General features: G+C 44.1%; 1 protein-coding gene across 1 annotated transcript in view; it reads right to left on the minus strand.

The window, feature by feature from the left end:
- Positions 1–4097: 4097 nt before the first annotated feature.
- LOC144491376 (heparan-sulfate 6-O-sulfotransferase 1-like) overlaps positions 4098–21648 on the minus strand; it is a 270151-nt gene continuing 252600 nt past the window's right edge. The window contains exon 2 of the mRNA XM_078209103.1: positions 4098–7729. Within this exon, the coding sequence (XP_078065229.1) occupies positions 7024–7729 (706 nt within the window). The 3' untranslated portion in view covers positions 4098–7023. The remainder of the gene's footprint in view (positions 7730–21648) is intronic.

Below are 21648 nucleotides of genomic sequence, written 5' to 3' on the forward strand. Positions count from 1 at the left end.
CAGATGGTTCATTCACACACACTGCCTCTGACGGGAATTGAGATAAAAATTTTTAGACAAGTGAAAACATCAGAGTATATTAAAGTTAAACCTTCATCTTCACATACATACACAGAAACATCCATAGAAAATAGAAGCAGAGGTAGGCTATTCGAGCCTGCTCCTCCATTCATTATGATCATGGCTGATCGTCAAATTCAATACCTTGATCCTCCCTTCCCCCCATAAAGCTTGATCTCTTTAGTCCCAAGAGCTGTATCTAATTCCTCCTGAAATCAGACAACGTTTTGGCCTCAACTACATTCGGGGGTCGTGAATTCCACACATTCACCACCCTCTGGATGCAGAAATTTCTCATTTTAGTCCTAAAAAGTTTACCCCTTATCCTCAAACTATGACCCCTTATTCTAGACTCCCCCACCATCAGGAACATTCTTTCTGAATCGACCCTGTCTAACCCTGTTAGAATGTTATAAGTTTCTGTGAGATCCCCTCTCACTCTTTTAAACTCCAAACGATGTAATCCTAACTGACTTATGGGAGAATTTTCCCATCCCGCCTGCCACGGCAATTATAGCGGGTGGGACATGGACATGCAAAGGTCCGTTGACCTTGGGCGGGATATTTCAGCCTTGGAGCGAGTGTGGCCAGAAAATCCCGCCCTTAGTCTCTCCTCGTATGACAGTCCTGCCATCCCAAGGATCAGCCTGGTAAACCTTCGCTGCACTCACTCTATAACAAGCATGTCCTTCCTCAGATAAGGTCACCAAAACTGCACACAGTACTCCAGGTGTGGCCTCAACTTCCTATACAATTGCAGTAAAACATCTCTATCCCTATACTCAAATCCTCTCGCTATGAAGGCCAACATGCCATTTGCCTTCTTTACTACATGCTGTACCTGCGTAAAGACACCAAGGTCTTTTTGAGTATCCACCTCTCTCAGTATACACCCATTCAAATAATAATCTGTTTTACTATTTCTGCTACTGAAGTGGATAACCTCACATGTACCTACATTATACTGCATCTGCCATGCAAGTGCCCATTCACACAGCTTGCCCAAATCACACTGAAGCATTTCTGATTCTCCTCACAGCTCACCCTTCCATCCAGCTTTGTGTCATCAGCAAATGTGGAGATATTACATTTAGTTCCCTCATCTAAATCGTTTATATTGTGAATAGCTGGGTCCTAGCACAGATCCCTGCGATACCCCATTAGTCACTGCCTGCCAATTAGAAAAAGACCCATTTAGAAAAAGACCCATTAATTCCAACTCTTTGCTTCCTGTCTGCTAACCAGCTTTCTATCCATCTCAATACACTACCCACAATTCCATGCGCTTTAACTGAACATAGTAATCTGCAATGTGAGACCTTGTCCAAAGCCTTCTGAAAGTCTAAATTAACCACATGCACCAGTGCTCCCTGGTCAACTCTACTAGTTACATCAAGTTTTTAGGTGTCCAGATCACCAAGAACCTGTCCTGGTCCTCCTATGCCCACATTATAGTTAAGAAAGCCCACCAACGCCTCTACTTTCTCAGAAGACGAAGGAAATTTGGCATGTCAGCTACGACTCACCAGCTTTTACAGATGCACCATAGAAAGCATTCTTTCTGGTTTTATCACAGCTTGATATGGCTTCTGCTCTGCCCAAGTCCGCAATGAACTACAAAAGGTCATGAATGTAGCCCAATCCATCACCAGCCTCCCATCCATTGGCTCTGTCTACACTTCCCGCTGCCTCGGCAAAGCAGCCAGCATAATCAAGGACCCCACACACCCTGGACATTCTCTCTTCCACCTTGTTCCTTCGGGAAAAAGATACAAAAGTCTGAGGTCACGTACCAACCGACTCAAGAACAGCTTCTTTGCTGCTGTCAGACTTTTGAATGGACTTACCTTGCATTAAGTTGATCTTTCTCTAGCTATGATTGTAACACTACATTTTGCACTCTCTTGTTTCCTTCTCTATGATCGGTATGTTTTGTCTGTACAGCGCGCAAGAAACAATACTTTTCACTGTATGTTAATACATGTGACAATAATAAATCAAATCAAATCAAATTATATCCTCAAATAATTCCTCTAGGTTTGTCAAGCATGATTTCCCTTTCGCAAATCCATGCTGACTTTGTCTGATTATACCATTGCTTTCCAAATGCTGTGTTATGAAATCCTTGATAATGGACTCTAGCAACTTCCCTACCATCAACGTTAAGCTCACCGGTCAGTAGTTCCCTGTTTTCTCTCTACCTCCCTTTTTGAATAGCGGGCTTACATTAGCTACCCTCCAATCTGTAGAAACCATCCCAGAGTCCAAAGAATTTTGGAAAATGACCACCAATGGATTTACTATTTCTACGGTCACTTCCTTAAGTACTCTGGGATGAAGGTTATCGGGCCTTCAATCACATTAATTTCCCCCAAACCATTTCTTTACTAATACTGATTTCCTTCAGCTCCTCACTAAAACTTGTGTTTCCCAGAACTTCCAGTACATTATTCATGTCTTCCCTTGTGAAGACAGAAGCAAAGTATAAATTTAATTCCTCAGCCATTTCTTTGTTTCCTGTTATGAATTCCCCTGCTTCTGACTGTAAGGATCCTACATTCGTTTTTGTCAATCCTTTTCTCTTTACATACCTATAAAAACTTTTATAATCAGTTTTTAAGTTCTCCATTCGCTTACTTTCATAATCTATTTTCTCCATCTTAATCAAATCCTTAGTCCGTCTTTGTTAAATTTTAAATTGCTTCCAATCCTCAAGTCTATTGCTTTTTCTTGCCAATTTATATGCTTCTTCTTTGAATCAAATACTACCTCTAATTTCCCTTGTAAGCTATGGTTTGATCACAGTTCCCTTTCAACTCTTGTGCCAAATTGGAATAAACAACTTTTAGAGTTCACCTATTTGTTCCTTTAATGCCCGCCATTGCCTGTTCACTGTCCTTCCATTCAGTAAAGTTTCCAAAGCCAACTCATGCCTCACACCATCATAGTTACCTTTACTTAGATTAGGACCCTGGTCTCAGAATCAACAACCTCACCTTGATAAAGAATTCTATCATATTATGGTCACTCATCCCCAAGCGTTCTCTCACAACTAGATTGCCAACTAATCCTTTTTCATTGCAGAATACCCAAGTCCAAGATGGCCTGTTCTCTTGTTGGTTCCTCAACATATTAGTCTAGAAAACCATCCCATATACACTCCAGAAATTCCTCCTCTATTGTACTGTGACTAATTTGACTCACCCAATCAAGTCACCCATAGTCACAATGTTTTTTCTTCGCATGCATCTCTAATTTCCCGTCTAATGCTATTCCCAACATTACCACTATAGTTTGGTGGTCTGCATACCACCCCCACAAATATTTTTTGCCTCTTGGTGTTTCTTAACTCAACCCATACACATTCCACATCTGTGCTAATACCTTTCCTCAATATTGTATCAATGTATTCTTTAATCAACAATGCAACTCCACCACCTTTTCCTTTCTGTCTGTTCTTCCTAAACACTGAATAGTCCTCAATGTTCCATTCTTATCTTTGGTCCCCTTGGAGCCATGTCTCTGTAATCCCAACTATATCATACCCCTCTACCTGTGCAACTAATTCATCCATTTTATTTTGAATGCTTGAAATACATTTCAAGGGTGGTGTCATTACAAAATATTTTTTAATTAGGTGGTGAGGTGAATGTTGGAGCTGCGACGACCAGGAAGGCGGAGAAGAAGAAGGCCCGAGACCAAATGGAAAGATGCAGTGGTGAGAGACTTAAATCAACAGGATTGGAGGATTGGAAGAGGAATGGGTGACTGACAGGAGGAGATGGAAAAGGATGATCGACCAGCATTGCGATGACCCCATGTAAAATGAAAGAAGGAGAAAAAGGAGAAGAGTAAAAAGGTTGAAAATGTAGTAGTAGCAGGAGGATAGGGGAGGAGTTAGAGAAAGAGGAAGAACTCTCATTATAAAATATTTACATATAAACGGCCACTCTGATGGAATTAGCGACAAGAAATGTCAACACTGGAAAATGTTAGGAGTGCGATTAATGTTTGATAACAGTGACATAGACGGCAAAGCCATTTAAACATATTCATTTATTTTATCCATTTATTTCTCAGTGACATATATCAAAACATGTTAAAATTTTCACCCGAAATGAAAGCCCGTCACTCCCAATGAGCGGCAGTTGGCAGGTCTGTTGGGAGCACGATTACATAGCTGCATTACCAATTGCATCTGCCACTACAGGTTATTCGTCTTTGATTTAATCTAACAGTAACATATGAAACCTGCAACTGTTCCAGGAACAAAGCCTGCCCGAGGACTCGCGACCAAGTTGACACCTCCCCTTTAAATGTTCGGATTTGGTGCCTGGGGGTGGGGGAAAAATAATTGCACTGAATTGTCACTGGCTCCGTCATTCGCAGTAACCAGAGAGACGTCAGATATGGCTTTGCAGCAGAAACAAACTTGGCTCCCAAAACATTACCGCATTTCTTGGAACCAAGTGCACCCAGGCAAAATAATTAACTTCGAAGGTTGAATAAGCACAACATAAAAACAAATGCTGAGCAGCCCCGAGTACTGTACTTCCAGCTCTTGGCTGGATATGGGGGAGGGGTGGGTGGGGGGAGGTCACCTTTTTTTACATCAGTAACAAGAGAGCAAAAGTAAATAGTAAATTATGAATTCAAAAGCAGCAGTATTTATACCCAGATTACACAGATTTTGCATTTATATGTGTCGACCATTTGACACGATGACTTCCTCTGAAGTCTCCAGAGAGAAAGTGGTTGTCATTTGTCATCACTGAGTAGCAGCCTACTCAATTATTTCTCTGGTTTTTGAATATAACAAATAACTTATCACCCAAGTTTGGAATATCTTACATCTCTAATCACCATCATATTTGAAACAAAGGAAGCCATAACAGCTCAGTAGTCACCGCACAGATGGTGACCACATGTCTATTTAACTCATTTAAATTTTCTCTGAAGAGACAAAAGGTGTTTGGGTTGTATATTTGAAGGGGGGCGGCGGGGGGGGGGGGTGCCTCTGGTTGTACATGTTGGGGGATGTAGTCGTGTACCACAAATAAGCCCATCTAATTTGGGTGGACTGCATTGAAATTAGTACTTCGGAATGACCCAAGATCATGAGTAATCAAAAAGGAGAGGAAGAAAATATGATCATTTCCTCCTTCTCCAAAGAATAAAATGAGCTATGGCTTTATCGTAATTAAAAATGGTCAAGCTAACAAAGATGACACCCCTCACAAAAAAAACCCTCAATTTTCTGTCATCAATCAAATCTGGTGATGATTCCTGAAGAAAGTACCACATTGCGATACTGAAAGTCAGCTTTTGAGGTACCCAGTTTGAGAATGGTCAACTTAAAATCCTAACTGAGAAAGTGACTTTGATATTCTACTCAGGCCACATTTCCATGATCAAATTGGCTGGTGTGTAATGATTCTATTAGATTAAGGTTATGGAGTAAGATAACCAGCTCCACAGGTCTTTAAATTAATCTAAAATTGGCCGCTTCTCTCAAAGAAATGTACCATTATGTTGTTGGATGTCTTTCAGGAAAATTGAAATCAAAACTGCTTCTAGACTGGTGCCCGACACAAACAATGTGAAACAGTTGGAGACAGAGTGGTATCCAATGTTGCAATGAAGAGATTCAGGACCTACAATAGCCTTTTTGCTCTTCTGATTTCTGGTAGGACTATATGAACTATTATAGAATTGCTGAGAAAGTTATAGAAGCTAAGGTATAATATTCATTTCATTTTAATCTTTTTAATTCAGTACTCTCAAAATGAATAGCAAGGGAATTCCCAATACCATGTAGAATTGAGATAATTGAAAAAAATACAATAATCTTTTGTTAAATTTCCCTTATGAATTGGCTCAACACACTAAGTATCTGTAACAACAGGCTCAGATCAGATGAGTATGTGCACAACTGCAACATGGCATTAACTAATTAAACACAGAGCATTTGAACATGACCATTGATAATTGAACTAGGCTCAGGGACAAAGTCAGCGTCTCTAAGCCATGCAGATCAAGAAGGTCCAAAAGTTCGATCCCTAGTCTGTGCTGAGTTAGCTGATCTCATCTAAGGCAGCAACAGGAACTCTACAATTGGCCACGACGCTCCGGGTTTAGGAAAGGGGGGAGAAAATGGGCCAGTTTCCCACTCCTGCTTAATATACGGTGACCTCTGCGTCAACTGAGGACTGGATCAGGTTTGGCTAATATGTCCCTTTGTAGTTCGAGAATCGGCCTGCATTCACCTCAAGAATCACCCTTGAGCAACAATCATTCAGAGGAGGTACTGGAAGGCAACCGATTTCCGTGGAACCACATCCTGGTAAAGGGGTCAAGTCCTTCAGGAGAGGAGTAGGAAAGCAAAGGCAAGAGAATAAAAGGATTGGATTGGCCTAGCGTGGGAATGACTGGATTGGACTAGAATTGGGAATGCTTATTCTCAGTGGTTTACTTGCCCAGTGGCTGTACAAAACTTCAACCCTGAATTTTAAAATATTCAAAACCCATGAAACCATCCAAAATGAACACAACTGCATTTCGTGTTGAGAATTAAACTGCACCAGTTACTGAACTGACACAAACACATCCAGTTTCTCACTGCAGAATGTGTTTCCAGGTGTGATAAATGTAGTTGAAAATTTCATTATCCATTGCCAATAGCTCCATCGACACCCTGCGTGCTGGGTCACAAAACAGCGTCTTAACATCACATGGTTGACCAGCTGCAATATCCTGGCTTGATTCTGCTTCCAGATTTCTTGTGCACCTGGGTGGTCTAGAAAGACCCCTGTTCTGAAGCAAACATCTCTGTTTTACAGATTCCTTTTAAAATTACAGACATAAAAATTTTCTTTCAACCTCCAAGATCCATTATGATCTAGAAGACCAAAAGTTCACTCATCATTATTTTAAGAACACGAGATAAACTGTAGTCCACCATGGCTACCATTTTTCAATATGGCTCATGTAATCCTCTGTGGGTACGCGTCCCTGTTCTTCCATTTCCTCTTTGGGCAGTTCCTCGAGGATCTTCAGTTGCTGCTGCTCCTCCTGATTTCGTATCCGCCGCTCCATTCTCTCTAGTTGCCTCTTGTACTGGAACCGCTGTTGGAAAAGGTCTTTTGCATAGTCATACAGTTGCACATCGAGGTCATTGAGCTCCTCAATCCTATGGATCGTCTCGTTATCCGCCTCCACACCCGACGCGCGAGTGCTGTTGAACTGTATGAAGGGCTTAATGAACTGCAAATGAAAAGTCCGCTCAAACAAGTACTGTGTTTTCCTTTGGAATTCAGTCAAACCAAAGAAAGCCATATCTTTGAGGTTCTTCTTGGCGCTTTCCAAAAGCATTTGGGCCCTCTTCCTTTCGGGAATGAAGGACATGTTATAGCAGCCCACCAGGCTGAGATCTGCCAGCATCCTCACCTGCCGATTATTAGCCAGGTTGAACGGGCAGTCCATGAATTGTTGAAGGGTGCAGCCTGACCAATCGTTCCCCTCATAGCAAGGTGGCAGCTCCTCGGGCGTCGGTGTCCTCCCATCGCACATGTGGAGTGAGGTCTTCCACGTGGCTCCTCGTTGGACATGCCTCCACTCACTAAGATAGCGAGAGACTGGATCTCTTAACATCGTGATGTAATAGAATTTCCTGCAGAGGAAGAAACAAATACAATAAGTTTGTCTTCTGACTTACTAATATTGCAGACAATATTATCTATCTTATCCTGTCCAAGTGTCTGTTGTGGCCCTATCATTCACATAATACACACTTGAATCATAATGCTATTTGATCAACGTTAGTACTAAATATAAATTCAAACGTTAAGACAGCACCAACTTACTTGATGAATTCAGTTGCTTCATTTTAACATCTGACAATGGGATCACAATGTCAAAAACATTGCTCATAACAGGAACTTATTACAATTCTAATGACTCCTGTCTCTGTTCAGAAACAAAGGTAAATTTAAACTGTGAGCACTATCGAACTGGCTGTTATATATCTTGCTCAATTCCCTTCCCTTTGTCAATGGTCAGGAAAATTGGGTATGCTCTATAATCGAGTTTTACGTTGACGTAAACGTGTGACATGATTATCTCCTTCCCCGTCAATGATGGGGTGCATTTCCCAATGTTCAATGTGAGGAACGTCATTTGCATTCATTATGTATAATTAACAGCCCCCCCTCCTCCAAGGCTGTCAGAAAATCCATTCGCATCGGTGTTATGGCAAAATAGCATGAAACCCGACTTGCCTCCCGAGGCGAGCAGACCTCCTAAGAGATCTCAAGGGGGAGGGGGTCATGCCTGGGGCCAGGGTACTGCTGCCCAGGTCTGTCGGTGCTGAGAGGGGGGGGTGGGGGTGGCGGAGGAGAAGGAAGGTTCCAGGATGAACTCCCTTGCGCTGGGGCAGCCTTTAAAAATGGCAGTTTGATCTTCATGGGACTAAGTTGCTGGCAGGATGGATGAATCAGAGGCCGCCCTGCCAGTGATATGTCGTGGGACCCGACCCTCGATGTTTTGTTTTCTATGTGCTGGACTAGATAGTGGAGAAAACCTCTGACATGCCACTTTTCGCAGCTGTTATCAACCTCCGCTGATTTCCAGGGAAATCTCACCCACAATGTTCCCTTCCTAAGAGAAGATCTAATTCAATGGCAGAGCAGGTTCAAACGGCCAAATGGCCTACTCATGCTCCTAACTCTTAATTTCCTATATGCTATGTAAGAGTAGGGGAGTTATTCCTGGTGTCTGGGCTAATATTTATACCTCAATCAACATCACAAAATAAAAGATTAGGTGGTCATTATCATATTGCTGTTTGTGTGCACATATTGGCAGCCTCGTTTCCTACATTACAACAGTGACTACACTTCAAAAAGTACTCCATTGGCTGTAAAGCACTTTGACACACCTGGTAGCTGTGAAAGATGTTATAGAAAGGCGAGTTTTTTTTTCAGATACATGCTCAAATCCGGTTTGGCTCAGATCTCAGTCTCAGCCAAGAATCATAGAATCCTACAGTGCAAGAGGCCATTCGGCTCCTCAAGTCCGCACCAACCACAAGCCCGCACCAACCACAAGCCCATGTATTTACCCTAACTAGCCCCCCCCCCCCGACACTAAGGGGCAATTTAGCATGGCCAATCCACTTAATCTGCACATCTTTGGACTGTGGGAGGAAACCGGAGCACCCGGAGGAAATCCACGCAGACACAGGGAGAATGTGCAAACTCCACACAGAGAATGACCCAAGCCGGGAATCGAACCCGGGTACCTGACTCTGTGTGGCAGCAGGACTAACCACTCTGCCACCCCAAGAAGTTGGGACAACGCTGGGTGGTTTCAGACGGATAGCAACATGGCGGCGCTGAGGAACCAGCACTGAACATCCCCAGCTTCCAAAGGACTTTCACCAGCTCACAAGTTAAATACTTCTCACGGTTTCATCAAATAATTCAGAAAATGTGCAAATTCCAGGAATCATTGCTACCTGTTCCTCTGTGGTGCTTAAGCTAGGCAAACATTTGTGTAATGAGGGCCTGATTTCAGAAGGATTCGCCAGTGATTTAGGCCACTGCTTTTGTTCATGAAAACACACAGGCTGCAAAGTCAAAGCCTACAGGCAGGTTTTTAGTAGAAAAATACAGCTGAAAATTAAGCTGATTGTGGCCTATCCCAGAATAAATTGAAATGAAAGCCAGAGTGATTACATAAATAATGCACGATTCATTATCTGTCAAGAGTACTGCGTGAATGTAGTTTACCTCATTACTGCTTTACAAAGGATCAGTGTGTAGAGCCTGCTAGTGGGACAGATATAATCTCCTCACTTCACAGCACATGAATTAACTAGTCTGAAAATTCAACTTTTTCTTTCGAATGTGCAAAAGTAACTTAATTCCAATGGACACACCGTGGTTCTTTGCTGCCTATAAATTGAAAATTAAGTAAATGTTTATTCAGCACCGTGGCTGTGTGACAACTCATTTTATCAGATAGCAATAATGCAAGAAACTCTGAAGGAGCTGGCCGATGGCACAACAATCACTGTGTGCTTTCTTACAAAGGAGGCCAACTGGAAAGCAAGTGCATTGGAAAGAGGGCTTGTGACCAGTATCGATCACCGACTCCTGTGTGTACCAGGCACCTTACATCGCTGAAGTGGATCTCTAAAATCCAAAATTCAAAGATGTGCAGGTTAGGTTGACTGGCCATGCTAAATTAACCCTAGTGTCAGGGGGATTAGCGGGGTAAATATGAAGGGTTACGGCAATAGGGGCTGGGTGGGATTGTGGCTGGTACAGACGCGATGGGCCGAATGGCCTCCTTCTGCACTGTAGGGATTCAATGAATTCTATGAAAATGTCCCTTGAACAAGAATTGCCCTTTTAAAAAAATGTTTTTAACTCCATCCTTAAAGTTATAAAGCCAATGCTCTGAATGGACCCCATCTTGGGCTTGATCTGACGCCTGACCTTAAGCCAAAAGGCCTTTTTATTTCACCTGGTGCAAACGTGCACGATTAAAATTTGGAAGGAAAATGGATTTTACACAATGAAACGTTGGGATAACACATTTCATTCAGGCTGCCAATGGTTCAGTAAGTTAAGGGAACAGGATCAAAGAGGTGTCACTCGATCGATGGAAGAGTGCAGTTTGTGACATGCAGTGAAAACAATTATGGCAGGAGGAAACAGAGGAGATGCAGAACTGAAGGAAAAAGCTCTCTTGGGATGGTGAGCAGTGGGGTTGATGCTGCTAACTCTATTACTGAATTATGCAGTAGGAGGGTATCGTGAAACCACTAAACGAAATTGCAAGGAGATTCTCAACGGAATGAAGCAGGAAGGGTGAGGGGTAGCATGTATTTCTAATTGAATAAACAAGGGTCAAAGGTCAGGGGACAGGACCCTTTTAGACGCGGTATCAATCATGGTTAGCCCTGAATCCATGTTGCAACCCTATTAATGCTAATATTACAACAAACTTACAGCACAGAAACAGGTCATTCAGCTCAACTGGTCTATACTGGTGGTTCTGCTCCCTATGAGCCTCCCTGCACCGTACTTGATCTCACCCGACCAGCATCCTTTTGTTTAGAGTGGCTTTCTTCACACTTTTGATGAAAGCCATGGTGCAGATTACTTTTCCCTACAGATTGAGGTGTTAATGTATAGGGATGGCAGTGGAAAGTTGGGAAAGATTATGTGCATCTGTTAAAAAATCAAAACTGAAATTTGAGGGTGAAGTGAGTCAACTCACTGTTCCTAGATTGCAAAGTTAACGGTAAAGGGGATGAATGATCCTCAGTAAAGAGACAAAAAACTGACCCACTCACAAAGGGGGCAATACAAGCAGTGGGCCCATCTGTACTCATCCTTTAAACAGACTGATTGATAAGTTATTAAACAGTCTGAAGCCCACTACCTCATTCTCCTAAGTGGCAATCTTGCACTAGATGCCAAGCAATCATTAAAAAAAATGCCAGCTGCCAAATTCAGCGTGTTCCTAAGAGTAAATTTCCACAAGCATGGAGCATGATAGAGAGACTAATTGAATTTGTAGCACCAGGCAACCTTCCAATGGTTTCACAATCAAATAACACAAACTGTCAGATCTGCTGTCAGTTTAAAGCCAATTACGATTGACTGTTATAAGCAGCCACAAACACGAGCATGCGCGAGAGAGATGACACAAAGTCTGGCACTGAGAGGTGTTGAATGGACCAAGCTGTGCAAAGCTGCAGGAGAGAAAGATTTTCAACAAATGGCTGAGATGTTGGAATTAGGATTTTCCGAACGCAAGGGCGGTGGTTCTTTGGTTGAGAACGAGAGCTCTTTCCAGAGGGAAAAGAAATGCCTGTTGAGGCAATACAATTACAGGATTGTAAGAATTGCACAAATTGGCCCTTAAACTAGAGCCATTTCACGGTTTCCCCCTTATCCCTTAACACTTTTCTTTTCCAAATACTTACCCAGTTCTCTGCCTCATCCATATTTGTTTGTAGGAAACCTATATTTAAAACAATTTGCAGTGCCTTTATCTTTTTCTCACTCACAGCATGGTGAAACATACTTGTTTTCTCTGGTACTGCAAACTCAAAAGCTTTACAGCTCTTTATATTACAGAAGTACCTCCAACACCAAACACAGAATTACAAGAACTTCTGTGGATGAAACCAGACAGTGAATGTGCCTCAAAAGACACAGGATATCAATGCACAAAATCTTTTATTCTCAAGGGAGAGCACAGCCAGCAAGATAAATAAACAGCTGGAGGAGTCAATCTCAGTACCAGAGGTGAGGAAGACAATGGTGGAGGAGGATTGAGTGACAATGAAGGAGGGAGAATCAGTGGAGGGGGTGGTGGAATATGTGGTGTTGCTGGAAGAGAGAATGGTGGTAGAAGGGTGAAGGAAGTGGAGTACATGAGAGAGTGAAAGCAGGAGAAGGAGATTTAGTGGATGGACAAGAGGTAGAAGAGGCAGTGGAGGGGGAAGGGAAGGAGGGAATAAGAGGGATGGGGGGAGGAAATAAATCTGACTAGTGTTTTATTCGATCTCAGACAAGCTTAAGATTCCCATCACACAATGTGTGGCACGGTGGCACAGTGGTTAGCACTGCCGCCTCACAGCTCCAGGGACCCGGTTTCGATTCCCGCCTTGGGTCACTGTGGAACTTGCACGTTCTCCCCGTGTCTGCATGCGTTTCCTCTGGGTCTCCGGTTTCCTCCCATAGTCCAAAGATGTGTGGGTTAGGTGCATTGGTCATGCTAAATTGCCCCTTCATGTCCCGGGATGCGTAGGTTAGAGAGATTAGCGGGGTAAATATGTGGGGTTACGGTGATAAGGCCTGGGTAGGATTGTTGTCAGTGCAGACTCAATGGGCTGAATGGCCTCCTTCTGCACTGTAGGGTTTCTGTGATTTAAATCACTGTTTTCACAAAGCTTCCCCAATACAACCAAGCTTGTAAAATGACTCATGCAGCTTCTAAGCAGCTCTCCTAGCTATGAATCTCCTCCGCAGTAAAAAGGAGTTGAGATTATGAGTAACTTCAACATGGTATAGAAAAACTATTAGAATTGTGACTGGGGTGGTGGTTAGCTGAGTGCACAAGTACTGGGAAAACTCTGGAGGTCTGGCACCATCCGTGGAGAGAGAAACAGAGATAGGATTTTGAGTCAAATATGACTTTTTTTGAAGAAATAATGGTTGTCTGTGAGACCTTCATTAGATGACACTGCAACTCAACTCCTATAGGCTCTCTACTGTGGAAGAGGATGAATTACTTTTGGGTTATTTTAAAAAGAAACGATCTCTTGCTTTCCTGAGTGCACTGCTATTCAAGAGTCACATACACAGGTCCCTCACATGATACCAACAGACAGACATGCACGTGCAGACAACCCGTGCCCCCCGCTCACTTGTCCAATGAGATGCCAGGTGGCTGTGAGCAGGGGGCTTGGCACAGAGTGAGGATTGAACTCTGTGATCACTGTGGTCTGGATCACTCACTCTGACACTGGCTATTGCTCCTAATGACAAAAATGGCAGTTACTTTTTAAAAAAATCCGAGTCTCCTATCCTGGGGTTTTGCACCGCCGAAGAAAATATGGCAAGGCACTTCAAAAATAAAAATCTGAAATTAATTTCTTTTGCTTTTCATAAAATAAAAACAAACTAAATTTTGGCAAAGCTGACAGTACTGGCAGAGTGGATTTGCCATTTCAAAAAATATAATAATCATGACAGCTTTCAGAGATTTAAAAGAAATAAAAATAGATAAAAACTTTCTCTTGATAAAATATGCCCTCATTCCATCATTTAATTGAGTGACTGGGTGCTAACTAAGCACTGGTCTGCCACCGAATCCAATCTGCTGCCCTGCAGCATCTTGGAGGTTTACCGACTTGGCAAAAAGAGTAAAAGTCTCTCATTCCTCTTCCAACACAAACACCTTGTGACCATTTTGAAGACATGGAGTGCCAATGCAGTCCAGAGAGAGTGTTTAGCGCCTGCTGTACAATCCTGTAAATGTGGGGTTAATTCGAGGTCCTTGCCAGTCCATTCACTGTGGTTGAGCTGTTTTGAGTTTGTATCTCACTGGTATTTTTCACAGCTTGTTTGAGAGTTTGGAAATGTATTCAGAGGGCAAACAACCAAGTAACCACATTTGCAATCTAACCAAATGTGCCACACCATGGCCACGATCCTCCCATTGCGAACTGCAACTTTTCTGTCGGGTTGCGGTGGGAGACGCTTGTCTCCGGCCTTGAATAGGGATTTGTGCATGCGCCGGGAACACATGCACATCTCCCAGAACCGGCGAACAGTCGCCAGTCAGACCATGCTGGAAATTGGCGGGAAGGCACGCAAGTTATTTAAATCTTTTCTGCATGTATTTTAAATATGTTTATTAGTTAATTATCGGGATCTTTCAAGTCTCGATTGAATCTCCCACCCCGCCAGGAGTACTTCATTCCAGCGGGGTTCAGACTAGCTCCCCACGTTCGAGGAACTAGCGGGAGACCCCGCCGGAATGAAGGGGGGCAATCGGGGTCCCCCAGGGGGTTGGGTGGTGGGGGGGTGGTACCCCCTGGGCATGGGCATCCTGATGTGGAGATGCCGGTGTTGGACTAGGGTAAACACAGTAAGAAGTTTAACAACACCAGGTTAAAGTCCAACAGGTTTACTTGGTAGCAAATGCCACTAGCTTTCGGAGTGCTGCCCCTTCGTCAGGTGGAGTGGAGATCTGTTCACAAACAGGGCATACAGAGACACAAACTCAATTTACAGAATATTACAGCCTATGCTTCCTGGCACTGCCCAAGGGGCAAAGTGCCCATGCCCAGGGGGCACCTTGGTACTGTACATCGGGGTGCTCCAGGGCAGAGGGGGGGGGCGGGGTCAGGGCTGGCCCGGGAATTGCTGTGGGGGCCGTGATTGGGCTGTGGGGGGGGGGAGATGGGGATGGGGATGGGGATGGGGATGGGGATGGGGATGGACAGGCAGCACTGCGGGGGTCCCGGGCTGGCCAGTGATCAAGTTGGCCAGCAAACGGGGAGACTGACAGATCGGGACCACTGCGCATGCGCAGAGTTCCAGAACTGTCAGACTCCGGCGTGAATAGGCCCCGCCCCCTGGGTTTTTAATGAGATTCACGACTGGGACCTTTTCAGTGCTCAGAGTGCGGAGATTCAGGTGAGAAGCTGAACTGTCAGTACAGTCGGGATTTAGAATAGTTCTCCCACCAATTCAGCACTTTTGGGAGAATCGTGGCCCACATTTCTGAGCCGTTCAGAGAAAGCTGAACAAAGTAAATGGAAAGCATGGCGCATCAAATTGTTCTGGAGACCTCCATCCTGGAGGTTCTATTTCCACAATTCCACAAAAAACACAAGAAAGTGCACAAGAAACAAAAAAATATTTCAAAGAGCAAGGACATCTTTTGATGCCCCAACCACTTCGCCCTCAGCCAAAACCACAAAGAAAAATGATTATTTGTCTCTCAGAGTGTGGGAATTTGTGCAGACAAAATGGCTGCTGTCTTTGCCTACCTACCAAAAATCACCCACATCACGTGAAGTGAACTACAAATCTCTTCTTCTTGATCTTCCCTCCACTGCCTGCTCAGCCATTAAGGAAAGCCTGGGCCTTTGCGCCCTACATTCCAACAATTTCAATCATTTCACTGTGCAAGTTTACACCTCTGATTTTCTATTCCTTTTTTCCCTTGCTTCACCTTCAGTGCATCTATGCTATTCATCTCAGCCCCTGCTGTGGCAGTGAGCTCCACACTCTAATCACTCATGTTAAAAAAAAGCTTCTTCCTGAATCAATTGGTGATTATTTGTGGCTCCTTGTGTTGGTTTTCCTCACAAGCGGAAATTTATGGTGAAAACAAGTGCACAAAAAAACCTCAGAGTCGCTTTGGTGTCATAGAAGTAGAAAGATAGAAAATCAAAGAGTGATCACATACTTGATAGAAAATTGCTTACATTCAGAAAATCCAAGTACAAGTACATGGTGTGACTGATTTCTTGGTCAGGAATGGCTTAGCTTTACTGAATATTTACACGGTGATTGGAGATGGTACAAAACGTTCTAACAGCAACAAAGCATTATATTTAACACAGCACTTTATCAGACTGCTCATAAGTGGTTAAAAACTGTGTGGAGTTTGCACATTCTCGCCGTGTCTGCATGGGTTTCCTCCAGGTGCTCGGTTTCCTCCAACACTCCAAAGATGTGCAGGTTAGGTGGATTGGCCATCGTAAAATTGCCCCTTATTGTCCCTAGATAGATAGGTTAGATGGATTAGCCATGGTAAATGTGTGGGGTTACGGGGATAGGACAGGGGAAGAGGGTCTTGGTAAGATGCTCTGTCAGAGAGTCGGTGCAGACTCGATGGGCCAAATGGCCCCCTTCTGCACCATTGGAATTCTATCATAAAGAACCGCATATCCGATGTATCACTTGGGCATGGTATACTCCTTATGTGGGAAGTTGCAGCAGCCATTTTGGAAACATTAAGATCCCACAGAATGAGATGAATGTCAATCGACCTGTTCCCTGGTGATGTAGGTTGCAGCCAGTGGAAAGTGAAATAGGCGGGGCGTGACTTTGTTGGAAATTATGTCAAATTGAGGTGTCCTCTGTCTGTTCGGGCGAAGATTCTGTGGGATTATACTGGCAAGGGCAGAGAATTCTTCCCTTGTCTCTGAACCAATCTTCCTCTCTCCATCTCCGAAACAAATGAATGAGTAATTCACCTCAAAGCTGTTTGTGGGATCTTGCTGTGCCCTCACTGTTAGCTCTCGCTGCAAATATAACAATAACAGGATTTCAATGGTAATTTGCCTGAAACATTTTTGATGGAGGTGGGATAAAACACGCCTTTTAAGTAATCATGTCAACCTAACCTAAATGTACTGAATATTACAGCACAGAAGGCGGCCCTTCAACCCTTCATGCCTGTACTAGGTCTATAGTAGAGCTATTCCATTAGTCACGCTTCCCTTAGCCTTATAATAATTTTCCTTTTAAGTATCTATCTGCGCAGTTTTGAAATTTGCTGTTAAATCTGCTTCCACAATGCTTTCTGACAGTTCATGGTAGATCAAAACAACTCACTGCATCAAAATATTCTCATCTGCTCTCTGGGTCATCAACCAGTTGCCTGAACTCTGTCACCGCCATCTCCCACCAGTTATCAATCCTCCTGCAAGTGGAAACAGTTTTTTCTCGCTCTTGACTCCAGCAAAACTTTTCATGATTTTGAATGCCTCTATCTTTTCTCCCTCAACCTTCACGTCATGAAAAACCAACTTCTCCAGCCTCTTCACATAATTGAAGTCCCTCACCTCTGGTATCGCACTTGCAAAACTGCTCAGCACTCTGTCCAAGGCCTTCCCATCCTGCCTAAAGTGAGGTGCCTGGAATTGGACACAATCCTCCAATCAAGGCCTCATCAGTGATTTATAAAGGGTGAGCAAAGCTTTCTTGCTGCTGTATTCTATGCTTCGATGTATAAACCATTTGGTTTCTTAGCAGCCTTCTCAACTTCAAAACAAATCCAAAAATTTAACTGAGGAAATGTGTGGAAATCGGCCGTCATCAGTTTAATAATTTTGCTTTGAGTGTGGGATAATCAAATTGCTTGACAGGATTCTTCAACCTAGAAAAGGTAGCTCTTCACAAACAAACTTGTTGTTCTAAACCTCTTGAGGAGAACAGGAATAACCATCTTCCCTCAGCACACTGTCCCAATACATTTTCAATAGCCATTCTTTCTTACACGGCAGAGATATGAGGATGTACGTGACATTCTCTCTTCACCCTATACTTACATTCCATGTCAATCTTTGACAGTAGGTTTTTCAAGTCATGCAACAACCTGGTGCTCAGAGCAACCCCTACCCAAAAACCTGAGCTTCAAGGACCACACTTGCATAAAGCACGGCACACAATTGTGTTCCACTCTGAAGAAAGCTGCTCTGAGGATCAAACCTCTGACTAAGCAAGGTCAAGGCAAGGCCATGACTGCCTATGTGGAAGGCAATAAAAGCACCACCTCCAACGTTAACGTTATTTTGCTGCACTCTCAAGGCTGACTGTATAGAAATGCCACTAAATATATCAGTGAAAAGACATGAATGTCACACACTATTCCATCAGACGGTTTCAGTGAGCTATCTCAGTGAGACAAGCTTGTAGCTTTAAAGAGACAATATCATCTTCATCCATTCCTGAAGGAGCTGATTATTGCTGGGGTGTGGTTTCCAGAAGCTGCAACAGCCACCAGCTTGTCCTCCAGGTCAATCTTCGCACGGGGACTCAGACACTGGAGGTGGGATGCGGGGGGGGGGGGTGGATTTGTAACACTAGTTTGAGCTGCCAGTTGAGCAGGCAAAGGGGTTTCACCCTTCGCGAGAGGCTCGGTTGACTTTAATGGTCAAGCCTCATTGACACCTCGCTGGCCAGCTGCTCGCAGAAAAAGGCAACCAAAGATGTGGGCCTCGATAACTTTTTGGAAAGTGGGAGGAGTTGCAAGTGACGGGGTTGGAGAGCCCAGGACAGCGGAGGAGAATCCCCATTCCTCCTTGGAACTGCGGGTGGGGGGGGGGGTCAACTTCGGCAGGACTGGAAGATCCCGCTGGCGGGAAGGACTGGAGAATTTCAACCATGACTCACAAGTAGTACACCACAGGATCATGGAATCTAAAGGCAATGCCAAATATTTGATCCCACAAATAAAAGTTTAACATTTACCTTATGGGCCTTTATCCTCCTGCAGATTAAGGGCAGGATTTTGCATTTTGGGTCAGAACCCAGATGTTTGGAGTCAAGTGTGGGTCCCAAGCACACACCGTGCCGGGAATATTGATTTTGCATGGGTTGGTCAATTAGCAGCCAGAGGACGCACTCTTGCTATCCAATTAAGTATGGTAAGCAGGCTCAGAAAGCTGGAGCAACAGGAGAACGTTCAGTATGGGAACAACTGGATCAGCCTCTAGACTTGCCAACTGTGATTAAATATATTCCTGGAAGTTTCATCTTGTGACTTGCCTCCATGTTCCAGCAATAGTTGGCCAACAGATCTATCCTTGTGACTGGTACGGTTGTCCCCATGCTGAAGGGTCTCCTGATACTCCAGCTTTCTGAGCCTGGGTTGCACACAACAGGGTCCTGGAGATCGATCTGCAATTCCAGAAGGGTCAATCCTGGAGGGTTGGCGACCTTACCTGCCTCCATCTTGAGTTGCACTCTGAGCAACGTTAACAAATTTGAAATAGATAATGGCCACATGGCAAATTGTGGTAGCAGCTGTAGCCAGGTAGGTGAGGTATGGGCTCAAAGACATACTTGGAGCAATGGAGGCTCTGCTCGGGATGCTGCTTGAGCACAAATCATCGGCCTCTGAAAATTGGCCTTTAAGTTAGTTTATCCATTGGCGAAATAGCCTTCAGTAAAATGGTTTGGAGCAGGTGGGGGAGGTGGGATGGTACTGGCAAACTGGCACAACAGCTGGTGCGGCGAAATTATGTTCGTGCCCGCCCCCATACTGAGGCTACTTGGGTGAAAATCCTGCCGTCGGTTTCATTTGAAATATGGGCAGCCACAGCAGAGCTCTCAAGGATCTAAGATTCCAAATATTCAGACGGGCATCTTGGTAACCTGAAAAATCAGCTTCCTGGCCGAGTGGGAAATGGACCAGTGTTTTATAACCTGTATTCTGCCCAATTTCCGGGGTATTTAAACATCCCCTCGAGCGTCAGCAGCCTATTTGACGGTGAGGTGAGTCACACACGAGCCTGGCTCCTTTCATGCCGGGCTCCTATGAACAGTCTGCAGGAAGAATCACTGGATAGGGATCAAGAGTCTGAAACTGGCTTACCGTCTGGAGGGACTATGGTGAATCAGCCCAACTGCTGCACAAGCTGAGATTAGCAGGCTCATTGCAGATAGAATCTGGGACATTTTAGCCTCATCATTGGAAAGTGCTTTCATCGATCAGGCCACTGGTGTTATAATAAGAACAATTTCTGTCAATTTTATAAGGTTGCACACATACTGAAGGGAAAGAGGCAATTTCTCACTCTGTAATTTGCAGAATATGAAACTCATGTTCACAAATGAACAAGTGAGTCATTGCTTGCTGTACCACTCGAGGATAACCACTAGAGGATGCTATAGCCACATGTCTGATTACACTTTTCCGAATGGATCATCTCAATAATGAGTGACAACAAGCATCATTAGCTCATGGAAATCTACACAGAGCTCCCCTCCACCAGTGACCACGGAGATCTGGAAGGCCCCAATTTCAGTCTGCGGTAAACTATGATCAGGGGCCGGGGGTCTGATAGAATCAGTCTCGGTAGCCTGGATTCAGGAGCAGAAAATCAGGCTGCTCATTATCCCGTGACCTTCACTGGGAGGACAGGATCTCCTTGACCAGGAAGCTGCTCCCTCGACATCCCACTCCCCTGCCTGCATTCAACAACCCGTTACCATTCACTGTTAAGGATTGGAAGCGAAGAATGGGGAATGCATCTACACCCTGGCAAGAAGCAAACACAACAGCAAAATATTGTGGATGTTGAAAGTCTGAAATTAAAGCAGGAAATGCTGGAAAAACCTCAGAGGAAGCAAACACATTCAAGAGAAACAACTAGAGGAAAAAAGCTGCTGGGAAGAAAATAGTTCACAGAGCATGTTCGTAAATTTTGAGACATGAATCTGTTTGCAAGAGCGTCGTCAAACAACTTTTCTCTTTCAAGGAACAAGGAAACCCATCCTTTCATCAGGGCATCCAACCATATTTTCAATACCCCTGATGTTCCTGACTCCATGCCCACGACACTATTCTAAATATTTAAACGTCTGTAAATAAAGGCACACTGCTCTATGTCACTGCTTCAAGTTTTCAATTTACTTTTCACAGATTCCCCATCTGTGTCCTCGTGCACGGTGGCACAGTGGTTAGCACTGCTGCCTCACAGCGCCAGGGATCCAGGTTCGATTCCTGACTTGGGTCACTGTCTGTGTGGAGTTTGCACCTTCTCCCCGTGTCTGCGTGTGTTTCCTCCCGGTGCTCCGGTTTTCCTGCCACAGTCTGAAAGATGTGCTGATTAGGTGCATTGGCCATGCTAAATTCTCCCTCAGTGTACCCGAACAGGCGCCGGAGTGTGGCGACTAGGGGATTTTCACAGTAACTTCATTGCAGTGTTAATGTAAGCCTACTTGTGACAATAACAAATAAACTTTAAACTTTAGTGTTCTACTTTGCCAACTTGAAGCAGCAGTAGGGATTGGCATTGCTTATCCAAAACAGTTAGCCTTCTTTTAGGTACCTGGATGAAGTTCTTCCCTCCCCTCCCCTTTAACTATCCTCTTTCAAGTTTAAGGTGAGGCTGCTGAAACTTTCCCTGAAACTCATCTTCTTTGCATTTGGTGCCAGCCTTGTTACTCTCCTCCGAATCCTCACCAATTTGTGCCTATGTTTTCGATGGGGCAGTGATGAACACAGCATTCTGATACATTATGAACCCCTAAGGAGGAT

This window comes from Mustelus asterias, chromosome 3 (genome assembly GCF_964213995.1).
Source record: "Mustelus asterias chromosome 3, sMusAst1.hap1.1, whole genome shotgun sequence".
Classification (NCBI taxonomy): domain Eukaryota; kingdom Metazoa; phylum Chordata; class Chondrichthyes; order Carcharhiniformes; family Triakidae; genus Mustelus; species Mustelus asterias.